The 22798-nt window shown below is 40.6% G+C and overlaps 3 protein-coding genes across 3 annotated transcripts; 2 read left to right on the top strand and 1 right to left on the bottom strand.

The window, feature by feature from the left end:
• Positions 1 to 4231: 4231 nt before the first annotated feature.
• Positions 4232 to 7843, bottom strand: tmlhe (trimethyllysine hydroxylase, epsilon). The gene is made up of 7 exons (XM_085936141.1): positions 6325 to 7843; positions 6053 to 6229; positions 5221 to 5500; positions 5024 to 5143; positions 4698 to 4934; positions 4486 to 4624; positions 4232 to 4421 (listed from the first exon to the last, which is right to left on the bottom strand). The coding sequence occupies exons 1-7, from the start codon at positions 6440 to 6442 to the stop codon at positions 4290 to 4292; spliced, it is 1203 nt and encodes a 400-aa protein (XP_085792267.1). The 5' UTR covers positions 6443 to 7843; the 3' UTR covers positions 4232 to 4289.
• mpp1 (MAGUK p55 scaffold protein 1) lies at positions 6391 to 13906 on the top strand. Its single transcript, XM_085936139.1, has 12 exons — positions 6391 to 8057; positions 10146 to 10277; positions 10360 to 10438; positions 10782 to 10867; positions 10959 to 11027; positions 11360 to 11556; positions 11651 to 11751; positions 11826 to 11906; positions 11984 to 12064; positions 12139 to 12341; positions 12427 to 12501; positions 12577 to 13906. Exons 1-12 carry the CDS (start codon positions 7935 to 7937, stop codon positions 12751 to 12753), a joined length of 1404 nt encoding a protein of 467 aa, XP_085792265.1. The 5' UTR covers positions 6391 to 7934; the 3' UTR covers positions 12754 to 13906.
• A 423-nt stretch (positions 13907 to 14329) lies between these two features.
• vamp2 (vesicle-associated membrane protein 2) lies at positions 14330 to 18529 on the top strand. The gene is made up of 5 exons (XM_085936431.1): positions 14330 to 14906; positions 16972 to 17074; positions 17153 to 17311; positions 17380 to 17431; positions 17515 to 18529. Coding segments are annotated over exons 1-5 (333 nt in total). The 5' UTR covers positions 14330 to 14904; the 3' UTR covers positions 17532 to 18529.
• The last annotated feature ends 4269 nt before the right edge of the window (positions 18530 to 22798 follow it).

Raw genomic sequence — 22798 nt, 5'->3', positions numbered from 1 at the left:
TAAGTTTAAGTATTTATTTTAGTTTATTTATTTATTCATGTGTATTTACGTTTAGGTATTTATTTTAGTTGATTTATTTTTATTAATATGTGCCCTATGATTGGTTGGCAACCGATTCAAAGACAAAATGCTGTCCTTGAAAATCGAAATAGACTCTATCACGTCGACCCAACAACCCACAATAGAAGAAGCCAGAGACAAATCTGACATGGTTCCCCCATTTTCACCCTGTCCCACTTTATATGGTTTCTTTTTTAAGACATAGATGTTTTAATATGAATAATGCATTTGGCAAAGGAAAGAAAGGCCTTTCGCCGGACAGTTGAGGAGAAAAGTCTTCTTTGTCTGTGATATAACCATGAAGGACTTAGTGTTGTTGAATTTAAACCAATTGAATTTGCTTGTTCTATAAAGCCGTATTGAAATGAGGAAATAAGTTGTCCTTAGGTCAAAGTCTCTCAAATGTCAAACAGTTGATCAATGCCTATAAATACTCTTCTTTAGCAATTTAGCAAGACTAATTGAAGGTCAGGGGTCAAATATCGATTCCAAAGAGATAACCAGACAATCGATATCACCGATATGTGAGCGGGTCAGAATGCTGATGTCAAGCCGGGTGTTTTAAAACATCTCCAAGATAGAAAAATATATGATTATAGCATTGCAAAAATGAATGTGTTTCCGGATCTTGTCATCTTTTCTCCAACACTGGACAATCCATTGTTGCTATTGATTTGCCATTTGACATGACTATTTTGTCTGCTATCAATTTTAACAACTGTCTGTGAAATGCAATTTGTTGCAACCAGTCACCTAAAGATACTTAAAAGACTGAACATTGAGCCCCTAAAAATGAATAATAACATTTTACTGTTATATCAAAGAATGACTTTTGTGTGCTTCGGTCACATTGCAAGAAGTAAAGCACATTTTAATGTTCAGCTTCGAGTCATCGAATAGATTTCTTTTCATTTACTGTACCGTTAGAGGACCAAAGCTGTATAAAACAACTCAAGATGATGAAAAGATTTTCTATGTTGCATATGGAATGTCCCAAATGCACAAATTCATCGGCTGGTTCCGAATGCTAAAGGTAGTAAGTTTGCTGCTGCTGCTGCTGCAGCTGAATTTTGCTGAACTTATGTCGTTGTTTGCACAGGTAGGCTCTTTTTTGAATTGGAGTGCATAGCTCTGTTCAGCAGATGGATACAGCGCCATAAAATGTGCTTTCCATTTCCGTGTTCAATTGTCAGCACTCCATAGAACAACATCAAATATTGAAAAGATGCCTTAACATGGGTCAGGAATTGATGGCTGTTCTTGTGTAGAAAGAAAAAGAAAGTAGCCGTTGCTAAGCTTACACACTTAGAATTTGCCTTATTTTTTTGAAACTATGCCTATTTTTTTGAAAACATTGACCTTATTTATTGGTTATTGAATGACCTAGTGAATATTCCTGCATGCAACAATATTGGAAATGTTCAATGAGTGCCATTGAGGAAAAATAATGATGTGCTTTTTAAATGCAAGCAGTAAGGAAAGTTACAAATGCATTCCTGATGCAACACAAAAGAATGTCCACAGCTCTCCTCCATATACAATTCATGCTCGGTCACCTATGGCAACAGTGAAGTGAATTTCTCCCATGACAAAAGAATGGAGAGATCATGCGCTTGACTGACTGACAGTGTTCCACTTTTTTCATAAGGTTTATTTGCACAATTGTGTCAATCGTTAAGGAAGCAGCAACGTTTTGACGCCGATGCGAGATGATAGTTCAGTGTCACTGCCCACAGAACCTTCTTCAGATGATGCTGGAATTGTGATTTGCGCTTTCAGGATTTGTGAAAGCTGGATGTTTTTATTTTTTTTGAAAAATTGCGCAGTCTTGTTAGGTGGGCGACCTGTGTTGGTGGTGGTGGTGGTGGTGGTGGGGGGGGGGGGGGGGGGGGGGGATCAGCATTTGTTTGTCAGCTTCCTCCATCAGCATCCTCGCCTTCTGTCTGACGCGTGCGCGCGCACCGTCGCACGCGCGCCTCTAAATCTAAATGCCTCTTCTGTCACCTGCTGGCTATTTTATACACTGCATCCTGTGTTCCTTAAAACAAAAAATATCCGTTTCACAGTATCTGCCTTGAAAGGAGAAAACAGTTGGCATTGATTATGTATGAGAAATATTCCATATCAAAATATAAAAGTAGGGGGGGGGATGACGAGACTGCATTGCCAAGCTAGAGTGCTGATTCACTCCTCAGAGTCTGCTGACTGGGAAACAACGCATGTGGTGGGTGGATGAATGTGTCTGTGTGGAGGAATTACACTGGAAGCAGCACTCAGCTTTGAGAGGGAGACAGCTCTCACAGTCCACCATAGCAGATGCTGCAGGCCCAATTTATCATGGGCTCTCCACACACTTTTACTGTCCAGAGAAATGGCTGTGGTCCATGCCGGCAGGCCAGGAAATCATTCATGCATGTAGGCATTATTAAAACCATCGATTGTAGCCTACTGGATAACTTTACGATTCATATTTTTGGATCATTTCATACAAATGCAAAATTGCATGTAAATGTAGAAGGTGGTACTTCATGAATGTTATCGGATAAGTAAGTCGTCTAGGGTCACTCGTGAGTCATGCTATTGATTTAATTAGACTGCCTCCTCCCTCCATTGTGGAATTCATTCCAAACATGTGCTGCTTGGATGAATCAAAGACACTACCACTTGGCCAGTCACCCCCCCCGATCAACACCGTTAAACACCTTTGTCACCTTCTGCTTAACTACAGACAATTAATCTTGCGTGACTCATCCACTCCCTCCCTCCATCAGCACACGTCGATGTGTCGTGAGAGAAAATGACAAAGGTGAAAGTTACTTTATTAGCTATGCATCACCAGGGAGTGATTCGCTCCCTCCCTCCGGCAATAAGCAGTGCTTTTAACTTTCAAGAGCCAGAGGCAACCAATAAAGGGCAGGTGGAGATTAAATGACACGAATTCCTTTACCACCAGCCGTGACCAAGACTGATAGACAAGACAAGCTCGGCTAAGTTATGAGCTGTAACTGGTGAAGTAGCGCCGAATAAATGACATCTCCGAGTAATTTACTTTGAAAATACTCGAATCACTCACCGTGGGAGGCTCTTGAAGATTTTTATCTGTGAGGGGGGAAATGTCATAAACACTGTTGACAGATATGCCAAATGAACTTTATACTTTTTATCTGCTCTTCGTTGGAAGGAAATGATAGCCAAGTGTCCCATTACTTTTGCTACCTTAAAAAGTAGGACTTTGTAATTCCTTCATGACTGATTTGAATGTAAATTGATTTACTTATGTTATTGTTCCAATTAATAATGAGTACGTAATTGCAGTGCAGGCCATGTATCACCTTATTGTTCATTGCTTGGCAACCAGGGAAGCAAACTGTGACTAATTGTGCATATTTGTTGCCATTTCCTTTCAGAAGTGTAAATATATGCTGAGTGGAGGGTGCCTGAACCTTTTGCCATTCGCACTAAGCCAACAATGCTTCATCAGATGCATTAGGTGAGTCACTTCCGGGCACTGCAGCCTGTTGCAGTGGCGACGGCTCAACTTTTTTTGGTTGTATTTTTCATGCTTTGCTTTCAACTGCAAGGAAATAATTGCTTTTTCTATGAAAAAAAAAAAATGAAGGCCAGTATAATCTTGTTTGGCTTGAAAGAGCCAAAGTGAAGCTTCCTGGAAAAAAGATGTGAAGCAAAAAGTAAACCATTGTTAAATTGCTTTGAAATCTAATTGATTCCATTTATCCACGACATTTTGTGTCCACATTTCCTCGTTTCTCCTCACATGATAGTCTGAAATCTTTTTTGAATTTGTTGAAATAAAAGCGACGTCATCAAATGCACTTATTGATCGAGATGGTCACCTTGCGTGGCCTGATTTTAGAAGTACATCTCGTCTGAATGCTCTCATTCGCCGAGTTACCAGGACAACAATGCGGGCCTCAGTATGCTCGGCTGTTTCCATGGTTACCACAGCAGTCTCCCTCAAAGCCAATGATGGAAATAAGAGTGTGACTGGATCTTTGTGCATTGTGCTGTCTTCTGCATGCAAATTTCTTATGTCTCGACCAAAACTGAAGCTGTCAACACGCATAAAACATAGCACAAACTAAGGCAGACAATATTCAATATTAAATTCATAGGAAATCACAAAATGCAGCCTAATGAATGGATTCAATCAAACATTTATTGCCTTCATGGGATGAAAAGTACTTAGGGGGCTGGCTCTCTTTGATTTGCTATACCTGAAGCCCCAAACATCGTGATTTGCTGAGAATATCATCTCTGCTCAGATAGCATCCACAGACTTGGCGCACGCCAGTGAACGCCTCCCTGCCGTGCATGACTCGCCAGTTGTCAATAAAAATCACCTGAAGTGAAAGAGATGTAAAAGTTGCAATCACAAAATCATGTCCATGGTGAAAATGCTCTTACTTTTCCTGGAGTAAGTTTCATCCACAGCTCATTCTCTGCTCGCCTGAGTTCCGAGGTCAACTGGCGATGAGCTACATACCAGCGGCGAACAACATCATGAGGTATGGTGTTTATTACTGCTCGGTCAAAGTTGTTGTACCTGGAGCGGCGATAATATAGAACTTTATCTTACAAATTAAGCAACACAATTGAAATGAATCCCATCGACATACCGAATCATGTAAAGCTCATTATTCCAAGGATAGACATTTAGAACGGGTCCAAAGCCAATCATGTGGTTTTGGTGGCTGCCAGTGCGTTCGACATATTCATGTTTGATTGGAATATGCGAAAGCAGTTCAAAATCTTCTGGCGACTTTTGACGAAGACTTTTAGCTGCGTAGAAACCATCAACAAGCAGATTCCTTCCACCGGTACCTTCATGTTTTAGACAGTGAAAAACCTGAATTCTGTAGAGGGATAAAAAAAAAAAGGCAAATATTGTCAATGTCACATCCTGCCTTTGGGGGGGGGGGGAAACTTTTCCCCTTCCACTTACCCACACGGTTCTTGAAAATAGGTTGTGTCTGTGTGGCGGTCAAGATCCAGCTGGCTGTAGGCAGTGTCTCCTCTGGAAAAATCGGACGTGAAGGACCACATTCGTCCATAGGTCGTTTCCCTTGAAGAAATACATTTGGAAATCAGGTTGTGGGTGCTTGCTATGAAGAAGAAGAAAAAAAAAAAAGTCGGTTATACCTGATAAGACTAACCCTCTGCGTCACGGCCTCTGTGGCTTCAATTGTAGCGGGGACGTCATCCACAAAAGCGATCCCGTAGAGAAGGTAGTTCTGCAGGAACTTTTTTACTTCATCCTCGCTGTTCATAAATGCATCCCATTTAGAGGAGGCCACACGGGAGTTCTTATAAATGTCCGCATTCCAAAGGATGCGTGGCTGTACGGTGCTCTGCTTCTTTCCTTCGTAGCTGTTCTCGGCTAGCCAGCTCAGGCTGTATTTGGAAGTGTGACCGCCGGGCCCTTGGATGCACACAAGCAAAATTGGATTAGTGACATTGTCGGTTTGTCCAATCAAATGAAACAAAATTATTGAAAACATTGATGGAGAGGTCCCTTTAAGCGCTAATAGTAGTCTTGTTGGGAAAACAATTTGTAAACTTACTTTGTTATTTGTGGCAGGGTGTTGGCAGTGTTAAAGAATGAAGAACAACATAGCATTCACTCAAGTATGACCGTACTGGGTAAGCCATTAAATTCGAACCTTACCAAAGTCCACCTGGTGTTGTACGCTTCCTTTACTCATTTTTAAGAGTGCAACATTTTCCATTTACTTTTTTTTTTTAATTTAATCAAAATATTTCATTCATATCCGTATCTTGGAGGTGAAGATGTCGCATTTTTTTTTCTTCTGAAAATAAGTGCAGAGACAACTTCTGCTGTGATTTGGCAGTGTTAATAAAATAATTATAGTCAGAAAAGCCTTTTGCAAACTGCGTCTCATTCATTTGGTTTTTATTAAAAAAAATATTTTTATGATTTATTTTCTTAGGGCCATTATCAAAAATGACTTACAAGTGAGGATGAGGTCATCATCTTCCACTTGGATGTGATCAGGACGGATGTTGAGGTCGATACTTCCGGTGTCCAAGTTCCTCTGGTGTGTTTGGATGTTAAACGACTCTGCAGAGCGGCAGTGATCCCTCAACCACACGTAGTCCAAATGCATCCGAGTCCCTCTGTACTCGAGTTCTGGTACATGCATGTGGAGAGGGGGTCCATTAGCAGCGTGTTTTGGTAAAGCTTTCCAGCAAAGTGCTTTCCAGCTAAGTGTTCCATGAACTCACCCAGACACTTTTCATGGAAGCGCATAGATGCTGGTGGGCAGGCGTACCCACGGACTTGCTTCCATAAAGTCCTGTTCCGAGCAACGGCTCTTCCGATTCTACTAAGCGTCCCGATCATCTCCAATATTTCACAGAAGAGGATTTGCAAATCATAAAAGTTTCAGAACTTTCGATGATTCACTGCGATGCCCCTATTTGAAGAGAACTTCGGTTTCCTCTCGCGGCTTTGTTTTCATCAAGGCAAGTTTGCTATTACATTAGGTGGATCCGCAAGTTAAAGATGGCTTGGATTAATGATTAAACATTTTGAGCTTTACATGTCATTTTATAACCGGATCCTGATTTACAAGACCGGTGCGCATCGCAAACGGAACAATTTTGCATACGTTAAGGGGATCATGGAAGAACGTCCAGCATATTCTTAAAGACACAGACCCATTTTCCAATTCGAAAAAAAACATGTTTTTAAAACACATATCACAACAGACACTCTTTTGACAATTTCGCATGGCCTATTTGTTAAATCGGCATCATTGTAATTAATTCTGTACAAACTAGTAGTAGTAGGAGGAGGAGTAATCTACTGGATCAGTAGTACCACCTTTGACCACAAGACGGCAGTATCTTGTAACATTACTTATGAATCATAAACTCAACTCAAATGAGCAAACATCCATTCTGTAGGATACATTCTCAGAATGTCTTTCTTCAATATTTTTTGCTGTGTATGATTATGTTTGTAGTAGTATCCAGACAACGATATCATATTTCATTCCGTGAGACTATTGAACGTCATCACCGCCCATGTTTCTTTCCTTTCCTGCAAAGGACCGCAGCGGCGTGCTGCCTTCAAACACATTCGGATATTATTTATAACTTTGGTTCTGAAGACGGTTGCCACACTCACTGATCATTCCATTTGTTGAACGTTAAGGCAAATCGTTTTGTTTATGATTGTGTAGCCTTGCACTACATTATATGGAAGCCTCTGTAATTCTCGCATTTCAATTTCACATGAAAACTTTAGACAAAAAGACATGATGTGCTTTGTCACATTTCAACAATGTACTTTGGTATTGATTATCTTTAATGCCTGTTTTGCAATGATCTCATTAGATTAGGGTTTGCTTTTTGTTTGCTTTGACCACATATTTTCCACGTATGTACGCAGTGTCCGTATATTTTTTTGGGGGGGGGTCATACAGCAAGTGTGTATGGACACTGACCACGGCCTTATAAAACATTGCAGCACACTAGCACAGAAAAAAAAGGACACTGTATACGGTCCCATTTAATTTCATTTCTTAAAAGTATCAATTGGACGAGGAGTTAGAGTGAAGCCTCAAATTTTGGATTTTTGTGGTAAGCACCTGAAGGCAACACGAGCCCCTGTTTACTTGCTCTGTCAGCGGTGTCCCCGCCTGCAGTGGTTCTGTAGATCACCAGCTGCCGATCACAACCTTGGACCTTTATCTCAGTGACATTATCTCACCAGCAGTCGTTATCTGGAGTTTCTTATCTCTGCATTTTTTTTTTTTGAGCCAGCTTCTCGTGGACCTTGCACAGGAGGGGGGGTTCACTGTGTTGTATTTTTTCCTTCTACCGGAAAGATGACGCTCAAATCCAATAAAAACGAACCCGCTGTCATATTGGAGCCTTTGGACTCCGCCAGGACAGCCCTCTCCGATCTCTACCTGGAGCAGCTTCTCCAAACCAAACCAAAGACTGACAAGGTAAGTGGACGCTTTTGCAGTTGATTTGGAAATAGTCAGGATTGTCCGTTTGCTTCCGGGGATGCCAGGCAGCACATGATCTTTTTTTTTTTTCAAGATATTTATTAGCAATGACGTATATGCATACAATCCCTAAAGTGTGTTGTTGAAAGCTGAGTCACCTCTACCCAGTCAGCCTGAACTGGATCCAGCAGACATGGCTATAAGCCTTTTCCGCGTGTGTATTCACCTCCCAAAAATACACATGGAAAAACATGTGACAGCTGAGGGGGTAAACAAGCTTCTGGCACGAAGAACTTGTTATTTCTGCAATCATGTTTTGCTTGCTAAATGAGCCGAATTTGCAGCATTGCAGTGTTTTGCATACAGAAGTCTATCCAAAACATGCATGACTTGCTTTTAAAATATAGATTATGGTGTAAAATATTGCAAGACATGAACACATTGTTAAATGACATGTTAAAAAGGAAAAACTTGAAAGTGTCAACTCAGCATTGAGGGACTTGGGACATGACAAAAAAAAAAGGAAACTTTTTCCTGACCTCAGCATTTTTGTCTCCTGCTAAATGCTGATTTTGTAAGTGAGGCCTTCACAGTGCAGACTGCTGAGTAAAATGTTGAGCAAGGGTCACGATCGTTAGGGAACAACAACAACAAAAAGTCAACTCAGCAAAATTGGAAGACTTTGGCAAGTATAGGAAGATTAGGATGGAGGATTGTTGTTTGTCCTTTTAATGGATAATTAAGAGGAATGCTTTCGTCTGATAGGGCAATTACGTGTCATCTGAAATTTAAGACTCAGACTCCTTTTTGGCCAATTATTGATTCCCAACTCCTAAAGCGAAATAAATAATTGATTCGTTTAAATCTAAATCTCTTTTCAAGTCAGACAAGGATTGTTCTCATAGTTGATTTCTTGTAAATTAGATATGAGCCAGTAAACACTTCCTCTTTGATCAACTTCAGGGATTATTGTTTGTACCAATACTTTGCCACACCCAACACGAGCATTTCAGAAAGCCCCTTTATTGCATAACTGCGGATTGTTAGGGGAGGTATCAGTTTTTCTATGTCCTGACTGAAGCAAAACTGCAGAAGATGTCCAAGTTCTTGTGGCTTCAGCATGTTCTTGTTTATTCACAGCACACAGTTAAGGAGCAGTATGACTCCAGTGATTTTCACAGTGTGTCATTTCATCTCCTGGTGTACTCAAATATTTTCCCCTGACACCCCTCTGTTAAATAGCTCAAGGCCGGTAAATAAGTATCACCTTGCATGGAAGGAGACTTCCACGAATGCAAAACTCAGTCAGCTACCGTGTTTACAGCAAAATACAAATGAAATCCCAGGCATTGAGTTTAGCTGGCATTTTCCCCCCCTTTTCTGTTTCTTATATTTTAGTAAACCTCAATAAAGCCACTTTATTTAATTGCTGGAAGCAACGCACTTGTGAACTATTGTGAGAATGCTACAATATTATTTTATGACCTTGCCTAAAATGTCCTATGCGATTATGTTCCGCTCAGCACCTCTAGGGGGCGTACTTGCATGCCACCTGGGAATTAAATTGTCACACTGACGTCTTAATCAGCATTAAAAAAGAATGCTTTTCAATTCTTCTATGTTTAATTAATAGATTGAAATAGTCTGAGTCATCTATTAACATACACAGCAATGATTCGCGCCCTCCTTGTTTACACTTTTGGGGAGGGGAAAAAAAAAACAAGTTCCTGTTTTTAGTCATCTTTGTTTCAGTTCCTTTAGTTGTCAAGTCCAGGTCACAAATTCTGCCTCGTATTTGCAAGAAATATGCTTTTAAGATGACTTATTTGGGATCCCTTGATGACATTGGTGGTATCCATGCACGACCACACAAACCTGTCGGAGCAGATCGTTGGATGTGTTAAATGAGGTGTTAATGATGTTGAGTTAATTTTTAACCTAGAACATGTGTTGAATCTGCAAATGAAACACTTGCAATTAGCAAAAGGCTTTCCCTGTAGCTGTTTAAAAAAAAAAACATTTCATCCTGTAAGATGCCTTCATTTGCAATAAAATGATATCTATTTTTCCTCTGTCTCTTTGAAGCAGGTGGTTATGCAAACCATTGAGAGTAAAGGTGCTGAAGTTTATACCAACGGGAGTGCCAGATACGTGAATGGCACGGAGCTGACCAAAATGAAAGAAGTCGTGTTTGAAAAAAATCCCTCGGAGCCCATGGTATGTTTTACATTTGCAACACGTCCAGCCCCCCTCCTCCCCTTCAATAATATTGATTAATGTGGCTTTCTTTCATCCGCAGGGTGTCACTCTGAAAATGAATGACAAACAGAGGTGCACAGTGGCCAGAATATTGCACGGAGGATTTATACACAAACAAGGTAGTAAATCAAACATTGACCTGTGTGTGTGTGTGTGTGTGTGTGTGTGTGTGTGTGTGTGTGTGTGTGTGTGTGTGTGTGTGTGTGTGTGTGTGTGTGTGTGTGTGTGTGTGTGTGTGTGTGTGTGTGTGTGTGCGTGCGTGCGTGCGTGCGTGCGTGCGTGCGCGCGCGTGCGTGCGCGCGCGTGCGTGGTTGGGCAAGCTAAAAAGGCTGCAATGACATTTTGATATACGGTTGACTTTTCCTCAAGTACACTTTATGTTTCCGTACATTCAAATCACAGCAACCGAAAACTATTTGTTGCTATTATAACATGGAATGTCTTCTTTTTGTTTTGTTTTAGGATCCTTGCATGAAGGTGATGAGATAGCAGAAATCAATGGAAAAAGTGTGACTAACCACACAGTTGATCAGCTGCAAAAGATTTTGGTATGTAAAGCCTAGTAACTGCAGTTCACAAAGAAAAAATCCCCTTAAAATACATTGTGATAATTAACTGTGCCATATTTTTTTCTTGCAGAAAGAAACCAATGGAATAGTCACAATGAAAATAGTTTCCAACCAAAAGAGTCGCTCCAAAGCCTGTGAGGTAATGGCAAACCGAAATAAACTATGTTTACACTGTAAATTTCATTCATACATTTTCATTTTTAGCACACTTCATTGTTTGTGTTCCATAATGACAGTCCATAGATTTGTGGTGACCACAAATAGTTATTCATTCATTTGGGACTAACCATTACAACAACGGAACCTTTGACAGTCCACAGAGTGTCATGATAACATGTTGTAACAATGAATATTTATTAATCCCTCAAACAGACTATCACCATTTTTTTTTATAAAAAGCAACGCTGAATACTATATATATGTATTTATTATTATCAACTCTGAAAGTTGATGTCAACTCTGGCTTTGCAGACATACATGAGGGCCCAGTTTAACTACGACCCCTCGACGGATGAGCTCATCCCGTGCAAAGAGGCGGGGCTACGTTTTCAAACCGGTGACATCATTCAAATTATCAACAAGCAGGACCCCAACTGGTGGCAGGGTACAGTTGAGAGCAGCGCGGCAAACTTCGCCGGACTTATACCGTCGCCGGAGCTCCAAGAATGGTTTGACCGATCATTTGAATTTTGTAATATTAATACGATGAATGTTTTCATACGATGTCACCCACAACTAAACCAAATTTTGTTTCCTCGACAGGAGAGTGGCAAGTAAGAGCAAAGCCAAAGACGCTCAGTCCTGGAGCCCCTTTGGAAAGAAAAAGAAGTGCAAAGACAAGTACCTGGCTAAACACAGCTCAAGTGAGTTCATCAAAAAAAAAAAAAAGAATTTTTTTCTGCCGTTACGGTTTTCTTACAACCAAATGTTTGTTCAGTTTTTGACCAGTTGGATGTGATTTCCTACGAGGAGGTTGTCCGGCTCCCTGCTTTCAAACGGAAAACTTTGGTGCTGATTGGTAAGTGGCCAGTCTCAGAATAAACAGACATTTTTTTTAGTTATTCAGTGATTCATATTTTGACTGCAATGTTTTAGGTGCACCTGGTGTAGGGAGGAGTCACATTAAAAATGCATTGCTGACCAAATATCCTGAGAAATTTTCTTATCCTGTCCCACGTAAGTAGATAAAACATTTCTATCGCGCCCTAAAAGCGACACGATTGAGTTTCACAATTTGACTGGTTCATCAGACACCACCAGATCGCAACGTAAGGATGAGGAGAACGGACAGGAATATTATTTCATCTCCAACGACGCCATGACCAAATGCATCTCAGAAAATGCGCTGCTGGAGTACGGCAGCTTCCAGGGAAATATGTTTGGCACCAAAATTGAGACTATCCAGAAGATCCACGAGCAAGGCAAAATTGCATTGCTGGATGTAGAACCGCAGGTTTGTATTATGAGTGACTCAGTTAAGTTCATGTTTTAATTCCAGTAAAATCCCGCATGGGCTACATCTTTTTATTTCTTTGCAGACGTTGAAGGTTTTACGGACTGCAGATTTCGCTCCTCTTATGGTCTTCATCGCGCCCACCAACACAGCTTCTCAAGTGAGACATCCTTATCGTCATAACCAGATTTGACTCCGGCAGCTAATATTTTGCTTTCCCCCCCTCCCATCCTAGACGGAAAACTTGACAATGATCCAGAGGGAGTCGGACGAAATCCTGACAGCCTACAGACACTTCTTTGATTTGATCATAGTCAATAATGATGTTGACGAGAGTGTGAAAAGTCTGGAAGAGGCCTTGGAGAGGGTGACTTCCACTCCACAGTGGGTGCCTGTCTCCTGGGTGTACTGATAAATGTTAGACTCCAGCGTGATATCTTATTTGTTTCACTTTTTTTTTTTTTAAGCAGTGCAATATCACTCCTTACGCAAAACCTCCAAGTTAGTCTGAATGGGGTTTTTTTTTTGGTTCATGTTAACTGTCAATTGTTTTTATTGCACGTGTGCATTTTAGAAAAGCAATATTTAGAAAGATTTATATAAAAAAAAGCTGAAAACTTCACCTGGAATGTTTACTATTTGAGATAGGTGGATAGTTTTGGTGCCATATAACTTTGTTATTGTGGGTAAATATAAAATAGGACCGTAACTGTGAAAGAAATCCTCCCTTTGAAATCACTGGATTTTAATATTACATCATATTGTCATCATTTTCTCAACAGAACAGGACGTGTAACCATTGCAGTCAAAACAGTCTCGTGAAATTGTATACATTACCTCATAGGCAGTTAAGAGGCAATTTTACAAATATTAAATTGATCATCTCTGTTGCAATTTGCTTTTTTTGATCGTCTTTAATCTATGAACAATGAACAGGAACTTTCAGGATAGCAGATGCTATAATACATCCATGATCTGAGGTCTCATGTACAGTATCAATGGTCACAAAAATCATTTTAATAACATTCACTCATTCAGAAGGCATCATGTCCACGTGTTCACTCAAAATCTGTACTGTATATCAAAGTACTGCACAGAACATATTTTTTTCTATCTGCTACAATATGAGCTAATAATTGATATAGTTAATATGCAATGTCCAGTAATTTCTTGATCAATTTCGTTTTGTGTTTTCTATTGCATTTGTGAGCTAAGGCTGCTTGTCCCAATACTGTTGTGGGAATTTGGCATCTGATGTAATGTATTTAACATTAATTTGTGAGATGATTATTCATGACAAGCTGGGACCAGTAATAACTCAAATCTTCAAATCCAATCTTTGGCCTCCCTGTGTGGAGTTTGCACATTCTCCTTGTAGGTTTTGCACAGGCTTCCTCCCAACATGCATGGTTGAATCACTTGTTTTACTGTCATGTTCATGCTCTTAAGGTTTCTGTAATTAGACAAAACATCCCATTTTCTTTCCTGCAAATTCAAACTGCAGTAACGAGTATTAAATTAAAAGCTTGTTTGACTGTGTCATTAAAATCTGTGTATTATCCCAACCATGTATCCATCCATCCATGTATCCATCCATGTATCCATCCATGTATCCATGTATCCATCCATGTATCCATCCATCCATCCATCCATCCATCCATTTTCTGCACGACTTATCAGATTCAAGGAGTCGCTCGCCCGCAGCTGACTTTGGGCCAAAAAAGAAGAAAAGTCAGATTAACCCCGGGTCGCCAATAAATCTATTGACCCACATTACAAACCCTTTTGTAGAATTAGTTTTGGACCAAGGTCATTTGACTACACTCCTTTCCATCGAGCAATACCTTCAGAACTATCCTCCTAAGCATAAACATAATTATGCATAAATGCAGTACTCTCAGAATCATCTCTCAGGTGGTTTCTCGTGGATTTACTCCACGTTTGATCAAACCATCAGTGAACCACCACGATGGACACCAACCGTGCTGGCCACGCCCCCTTTCAAGGAACGCCATTTTGTTGACAAATCTCGTGACGATCAAAATAAGCTTCTTTATGTGCGCATCCGACCTTGCAATAACTGTGACACTTGAAACGTAAAAGGAGGAAACACGTACTATTTTAATATAGACATGCATGATTTAAAAGTGCTTTTGTCAAGCCTGTCAAAACAGCTTAGTCCTTGGTCACCCATTTTACCATGAAACTCGCCTCGGTTGACGTCACTGAGCCATCTTTGTACAGCTAATCCAAAGTGTTTGTTCTACCTTCATTACGGCTCGGTGTCTCGTCGCTTACTCGAAACAACTTGCCGTTGCTGTCACATAGGGAGAAGAAAGGGAGGATTTGATTAGCTTGGTGGACATCTCTCGACGGTGGAGTCGAAGCAGTGCCCCTCCTCGGCTATATAGGCAGGGAAACGCCAGGCTAAGCATCCAAAGGGTGCCAGAGGCTAGAGAGGAGCGCAGAAGGCAATCCACATCCATCTGCCAGCCACTTAGCACACGCTAACACTTCCAGCCAGGATTTCAGCACAGCTGTCTCGCCAACACTACCACGAAAAATGTAAGTATATCGTCCATTTTGATATATATTCATGGGAAAGATGCTGGCGAGCACCTGGATGGAGATGGCTCTTTCATCAGTTTGTTTCGTTTGGATGTTTTTTTTTTTACAGCTGTCATTCGAACGAAAGGAAATCATATTTCAGTCTACCCTCGGATTAAACGGAAGTGTATTTTTCATTTGTGAGGTTTTACGAGTGAAAAGATGATCCGTGTTTATCTTCTGCCTATTTTCTGCCTCGTCTATTGCCGCTAGCTGCAGCCAGTACGCACGCATTTTTTTTTCCGGTTTGGACCGGTTCTGTTTGAAAGGACGTCGTCTTTATCATTAGATACGCGCTAATTCATCTTTTTAATGGTGCCACGATGACGACAAAATAAAATCCAAATATTGCCCATATCCAACGGGGGTGTCATTTTGTTTGCGGTGGACGATGTGATGATTTCTAGAAACATCAAGGGCGTAATATGGGACTTGTTTTATTTGATTTGGACAGAAACAACAAGGGCAATTTGGCGTGCCAACCACGGAACATTATTTGACACATCTTAAATAGCCCGTTCTATATAAATGCCTTATCTATAAATTAGGCCCGGGCCTAGTTTGCGTGATATTTGCAAGCTCCTGCAGCGGGGGATGGGGATAGCCTAGCCTCTCTGTCGATGGTTACGAGCGGGTGAACAGCCAACCATGATTATATTTCATCACATTCCACTTGAACCTTTAGAAAATCTATTTTAGTAGTGCCGTTGTTTTTTTTTAAGAGCGCTGAATGATGAAGGATGAACGCGATGGCCAAGTCACGCTATATACGTTTGTGTAAATGTCTCGAAACTCCACAATGCGAAAATGAATCAAGTCCCAGCACTGTTATACGTCAGTCTGCGTTAGTATTGCCCGCTTGTTACCTAAAATGTCGATTTTATTTTTTTAAATCATATTTGACTCCACCATTTTTGCCTTGAATCAAGTCCCCTGTCAAGGAACCTCCCTCCTCCCCACTGCTGCTGTCGACAGCCAGTATTTATAGGCCGTGAAACGTGATGCTTTACTGGCTATCATGTGACCACAGTTCTGGTTGTATAGAATTGAAAGGAATGTAGTCTTTGAGGTCCTAGAGGTCATATAAAGACTGGGACTCGCTCGAGTCCCCACTGGTCTGGACGGCAGTGTCGCTGTCCAGTACTGAAACGGTGCTGAAAGTCACGCATCGTGCAAATGACAGCAGAAATCCAGTTAGTTGGAGACACTGCGTTATAAAATGATGCAGGATATCTTTTCCAGAACCATTAACCCAATAATAGACTATTTTTAAATCTCCAATGGGGGCTGAATTTATTTATTGCAATAGCTAAAGGACTGTAAAAGGAGGAATATAATATCATCTCAAGTCAGTGTGCAAGGTTATTAGATCCCATCTTGCTGTTCATCAGGATCTGAGCTGATTCAATTTTAAGGAGAAAAAAATGCTCTCAGTCTTTTTAATAGCAGAACACAAAACACCAAAAATATTATTATTGTCTTTGGGGTACTTTGATTGGTGATCTTTTTGTCTGTTTATATATCACTCCTTGGCAGCCAATAATAATATGCAAGGAAAGACCAGACCAATAGGATTTGATGTTGCTGAAGGATTAGTAATGCGTGTGTCTTGTTAGGGTGACCTTTATACACAGTTTAGTCTCTCACAGTAGTGGAGTAGCTTTGTCACAAGTCATATTTGTGATGAGGCATCACTTTCTATCATGGGGGATGGTATTTTTTAATAAAATGTCAATATTTGTACAAATCTCTTTGTATGTTTGGATCCTATTGAAATCAAGTTGATCTACTTTAAGGCGGGGAATAATGACCGAGCCCTGCTGCCAATGGTGAGACCCGCCCCAAACGAGTTGTAATTACATACTGATGCCACAAGATGGCGGCAAATCACTTTTTTTTCCTATTAAAAGTGCCAAATTGCCTTACTTCAAGCTCCTCACCTCAGTTCAGCTCACTTACTTGCCACCCAGATGATTCACCATAAAGAGGGCCACCATATAATTGCTGTTTTTTTTATCCCTAGGTCTGCCCCAGCTGGAGCCCCTGCACCAGAGGGAGGGAGTCAGGGTCCCCCGAACCTCACCAGCAACCGCCGTCTGCAGCAGACACAGGCGCAGGTGGACGAGGTGAGAGCAAATCATTTGTTGCACACTGTTACGCAGTGATCAAAGCTCCAAAACTAATATCTTTGCGTCTCTCCGCAGGTGGTGGATATTATGCGCGTAAATGTGGATAAGGTTCTGGAGCGTGATCAGAAGCTGTCCGAACTGGACGACAGGGCTGACGCTCTGCAGGCTGGAGCCTCTCAGTTTGAGACCAGCGCTGCCAAACTGAAGAACAAGTACTGGTGGAAGAACGCTAAGGTGAGCAACACATATATTTGTTGTCTTACAATTCTGATCATGTGACAACATCTATTTGCTCCCCACAGATGATGATTATCCTGGGTGTGATATGCGTGATTGTGCTCATTGTCATTATTGGTAAGAGTTCTTTTGATGATTTGTACATAAGTTGTGCATAAACAGACTTGGACCTGATTGATCTCCTTTCTTGCTTGCTGCAGTGTACTTCAGCACCTAAGAAGAGTCACTTCCTACCCCGGTCTAATTCCAACGTCCTTGCTTCAGAAGAGACCCTGAAATTCACAGATAATGAGTTATTGTATCTTCCCCGATTGGCTTCACCCCCTAAACCCTTCAGGGCCATATGGCCCAATCATTTCCACCACCTCGCCTCTGGTACCCCTGTCAAATCCGTTCCGGGTCCTCTCAGCTTCTCTAACCCGCCATAACGAGAGCCAAACACTTGTGATGATGCAACAAGCGAAAAGGAAACAATGATTGGCACTGATAATTGTTACATGACTGATCAATCTCTAGTCATTTGTAGAGTTTTATTCTGATATGTACTGTTTTCTAGGTGTGTGTGCGAGTGTGTGCATTTTGTATTTTTTCATTTTTGTATTAATTTTCTGTATGCTTCAGCGTCGACTACTGCCTAATACTCCCAAGTATGTCTCCTGCATGTTCTACTCAGCTTACTCTCATTTTTTTTCGCTGTATTTCTGCACAGTGGCGACAATCGCAGTAAGGCCCAAAACTGATTATGTTGAATTTTTGCAGTCACACTATCCAGGTTGAAAAAAAAAAAAAATTCCAGAGTTCATTCGGGTCAAAGTTATTGATCAACACAAAGTAATGCATGAATTGGTCAACTGTCCCTTTCTAGTTATCCCCGGTCCTTTAAATCTGACTCTTGACAGTTTTTTGTTTTCTTTTTTCTCTCCCTTCCAACATTTCTCATTTAATATCTGTCTTCAGCTCTCCGGCCGTCTCCCTTGTGTTTTGCAGCATGCTTGAATGCCCGATCGTTTTAAAACTGCCATAGTACCGTTGGACCAATGTCTGTAGATGTTTTCTTTTGTTTGTTGTTTTTTGGATTACGTAGTGTCTTATTTCGAAAACATTCCTTCGTTGCAGTCTGGTGCAAATGCTCTTACTGTAGCACATGTAATTGTAAGTATATTTCAAGTGCAGGAAAAAAAAATAGTTTAAAAGTAAATTTGGTGGGAGGCAGGATTAGGATGTCATCTTGTGCTTCGACTATTGTGTGGCTATTAACTGGGCTTTCAGTGGCACTATCACAAACCTGAATTAATATCCTCACTTGCAAACTGTCATTGGCCTGTTAAAAAGCCTTCATATCTACTTTTAGTAGGTTCAAAAAAAAAACCCAACGTGCACAGTTAAGAATGCACTAAACAAGCTTGTTTTTGATGGCGCTGTCACGCTGTGTGCAGCCGCACCTCCATATGAAGAGCACATGAAACAATTCAGCCTTAATTGCATTTTAAACAAAGGCCCAACAATTTACAGATTTATTGAAGAAAAAAAAAACAACCCAAAGCATTCCTCGGCAGTGTTCTAAGTGGTTCTCCCTATAGGTATGCATGATTACATGTAATAGATTCTATTTTTATTATAGTGTATTTTTGTGTGAGACAGACAAGTGGTGTGTGTGTTTCCGTTTTTATAATTCAGATGTGTGCATTATACACTGCCAAGCAACAAGCAGCTGAGTGGGGAGCTTCACTTGTTCATTGCAGTCGACAGTCATGGCACCCTTTCGTGTACAATTGTAAAACTGTTTGCTAATGTGCTTTTGGCCTTGTGCATATGGACCCTTTGGCTACTTGAGAAGTAACAGAGCAATATTGCTGTCATTTTAGCCCACTAGGTCCACATAAACGAGCTTTAGCATTAGCTTTCAGTCTCAGTCCTAACCTGCAATAGTTCCAATTAAGTGTATTCATTAAGTGTACTTAGTAGCCTCTGGGTTTTTATGTTAGCAAACCGGCTAGGTAGATCAACCACCTTTACTGATTCCGACAAGTCGTGTGTGTGAGCGTTTGCAGGTGCATTATTGTGGTGTGTGTTAGAATAGCTCTGCCCCCAGGAATATCCCCAGTTTATCCCAACAGATTAGGCCGTTTAAATCTCTTGAGTGAAGGCACGTTTGTTTAGTTGCCCACTGTAGTACACCAGGATAGAGGTCACAGATCTTCAAACACTTAAACCCACTACACACACTGGCAAGAGCTAGAAGGTGCCAGGCCAGATGATTTGTGGTTGTTTTGCGGACCCCCTGACATGTCCTTGAACCCCCCCCAAGGAAAAAAAAAAAATCCTAGCTCAGCCAGTGACCACACCATGTAAGTGTACCACCGAACCTAAAGAGCAGCTTACCAAAGACTTGACGTCTGGGCTTCTGCTGACGATTGCCATCAAAAACAAGTAGAGAGGAGCAGGTTACCCCAAACCGTCCGATACTTTGGGGGGGGGGGGGGGGGGGGGGCTGAATCTTGCCATCTGTACCTTCTCCTGCAACACACCAGTGTGTCAGTGAGGCTAGTAGTTGTACCTTATGCAAGTTGAACCAAAATTGACGGAGCGCATGCATCTATTCTCCCGCATCTTGTGTGTTTTAAGTCGAATCAAAATTGTTCAGCGTTCACAGGATCTTTTACCAATAGCACAACCTTGTTTTTCATTTCTGCCTACTTTCATAGTACAACTAACTCCAATTACTGGACAAAAATCCACATTAAGTGTTGTAATATGAACGGGTTTTGAGGGTAAGGGGGGGGGGGGGGGGGGAACCCTATATTGTTTTGTTTTACCAAGATGTACAGTAAAAAGGGGACAAAGAAATGAATTAAAATGTGGCTCTTTTAGTTAGCCATCCCGCTGAGGTGACATGACACGACCGATTGGGGTAGGACAACGTGTCGTTCCATAAATCCTGCTGTCGTCCTGTGATTACTCAAACCAATTTGATCACAATGGAGAAAAACAAAGCGAGTGCTGTCTCTTCACGTTGCTTTACTGTATTGTGTGAAAAGGCGTGCACGTCTATTTGAACAGCGTGACACTTTCTGTTTGTTGTTGTTATATTCCTTTCGAGGAGCACGTCTGTTCTATGTGAGAATATCGCCCGATGCCATCCTTGTGAAATGTTCAGTTGTCTCAAATTGAAGCTGCACTCAGCCCATTTGCAGGGTGATCTGAAACACTTCGCAACAATGAAGTGCTTTATTTTCATTTGTCATTCAAGCATATTAACCAACTGTGAGAATTCGTGCTGTATATTGTTGTTAAGAAAACTTGTCTGTCCAAATGGGATGAGTGCAGTATTAGGAGGGAACCTATTGAGTTTCTGAAAGCTCACTGGACGGCTTACGATATTCTACAAAATATATAGAAAGATGTTTTGTAACGTATGTCCACATTTTTATTGTATTTTGCATTGATTTAAAAGAAGAAAAAAAAAAATCTCCCAATGCATCGGAATTTTGTGTGACCACTAATTGGTAGAGGTAAAGATTTCCCAAGTATTTTTACCTTCAATTGTCCAGAAAATTTCAAATTAATTCTGCTGTTTACATCAGATTGCTGTTTGTATCCACACGATGCTGTATTTTGTTTGTTAAAATATATTTATTTTGGAGGAAATATTTTCATTTCTCTATGGACTGGGAGTTGAAGGTTTGTATTGCCCCTGTTTGTCTGGTCTCACTGGAGGGACCAGACCGGAGGAACATGGGCAATGCACTCAGTCTCATTTCATTGTTACTTTTTGTTTAGCTTTTATTTATTGATAGATATGTTGTGCTGTCATTTAATATGGGATTAGACACTAAACAAGGTTGGCTCTATGTAAAGGAAAGGAAACTGAATGGAAAACGAAATTGTATAAAATTATTGTAGTGTAAATCTATCAATGTCTTATTATATTGATGAACATCATAAAAAATATATGTATATTGGAAAACAATGTCGTGTGTAGATTTATTATCGTGCATGGGCATAGGTTTGTATAGGTATGGTAGGGACATATCAATTTCTTTATTTTTTAATAATGTAATAAACATTTCAGTAGACTACGTTGGGGGAGCATGAATTGAAAAACTTTTAAATGACTTGTTATTATCCGAGATTTACTCAGATGATTTGGGGGTGGGGTTTAATATTTTGGGACGTCCCTACCAACCCACTAAGGCCAAGCCCAAGCTTCCGCCTTTTGATTTGGAGTGAGTATTGCAAACATCATCAAACATTGTCATTATGTAAATATGCACGAGCATCATTATGACACGAGCTCGCGTTGAGAGGCTTCAAGTCAATTCTAGACATATCACAGTGCCCATGTGGTTCCTGAAAGCATAAAAAAATGCCTTACTATACATGTTTTTTTTTCAATAATAAAAAGCACATTTTTTAAGTAAACAAAAGCTTCACTATACAAGGTATTTTTTTCATTTAAAAAAGCCTTATTATATAGATATAGTGAGCAATCTACAGTTATTTATTTTTTTGGTCTGTGCTCCATTGACTGTAATATTAGGAGTGATGCAGGAGCCCTTTCCCAAGATGATTGCTTACGGCGCCCATGAGCGATATCTAGTGTTTGTAAATCGTCATAACAGCATGATTTATGATTGAGTTATTTATTTTTATTATTATGATACATAAATAGAAAATAAAGCATCCATGAGGTAATAAATCAATCAATCAATAAATAGATAAAACATCCATGATGCGTAACTAATCAATTCATAAGGGATGCCAGGGATGGGGATGCCCATTGGGATGCCCCCAATTGTATTTATTTCTTCATGCAACTTTCGGATTCACTTGCACTCATACCTTTCTGCTAGTATATATGACTGAGTGTAATTGTTGAGCCAAGGTGGCCAAATGGTATAGCAATAGGTTTTGAGTCCAAAAGAGGCCGCTTCGTGACCAACTGTGTGTAGCATTAATAAATAACAGCAGGTATTTCAAAGTCGTTTTCGCGGGCCACATTGCTCCATAATACCATATATATTAATAAACCTGCTCAATCGTCAGTGTACGGGCTTTTTAGTATAGTGGGTAGTGCTCTGAGCTTGCACGCCAGCAGCCCGGGTTCGAGTCTCGGTAGAATCTCGAATATTTTATAATGGAAAAATTTGCAACACAGTTGCTCGTGCATATAACCAATAGGGTTAGGGTTAGTACTAAGGTTAGGTTTAGTACTAGGGTTTAGGGTTTGAGCTAGGGTTTAGGGTTAGAGGTAGGGTTAGGGTTAGGGCTAGGGTTCACGGACAACTTCCTTAGGGAAAAATCATGGTCAAAGCTTAAATGGAAGTGAAAAAATGCCACACCCGCCCTCACACCCACTTTCTGATTGGCTGTTGGATCTGTGACGTCACTCGGACACTCCATTAGGTACACCGCCATTTTCAGGTGTACCTAATCACAGGCCACTTCATTAGGGAAAAATCATGGTCAAAAGTTAACAAAAAG

The sequence above is a fragment of the Syngnathus leptorhynchus genome, chromosome 17, assembly GCF_054491065.1.
Source record: "Syngnathus leptorhynchus isolate UIUO chromosome 17, UIUO_Slep, whole genome shotgun sequence".
Taxonomy (NCBI): Eukaryota; Metazoa; Chordata; class Actinopteri; order Syngnathiformes; family Syngnathidae; genus Syngnathus; species Syngnathus leptorhynchus.
Note: the sequence above shows the minus strand (reverse complement) of the source record. Positions and strands in the feature narration are given on the sequence as shown.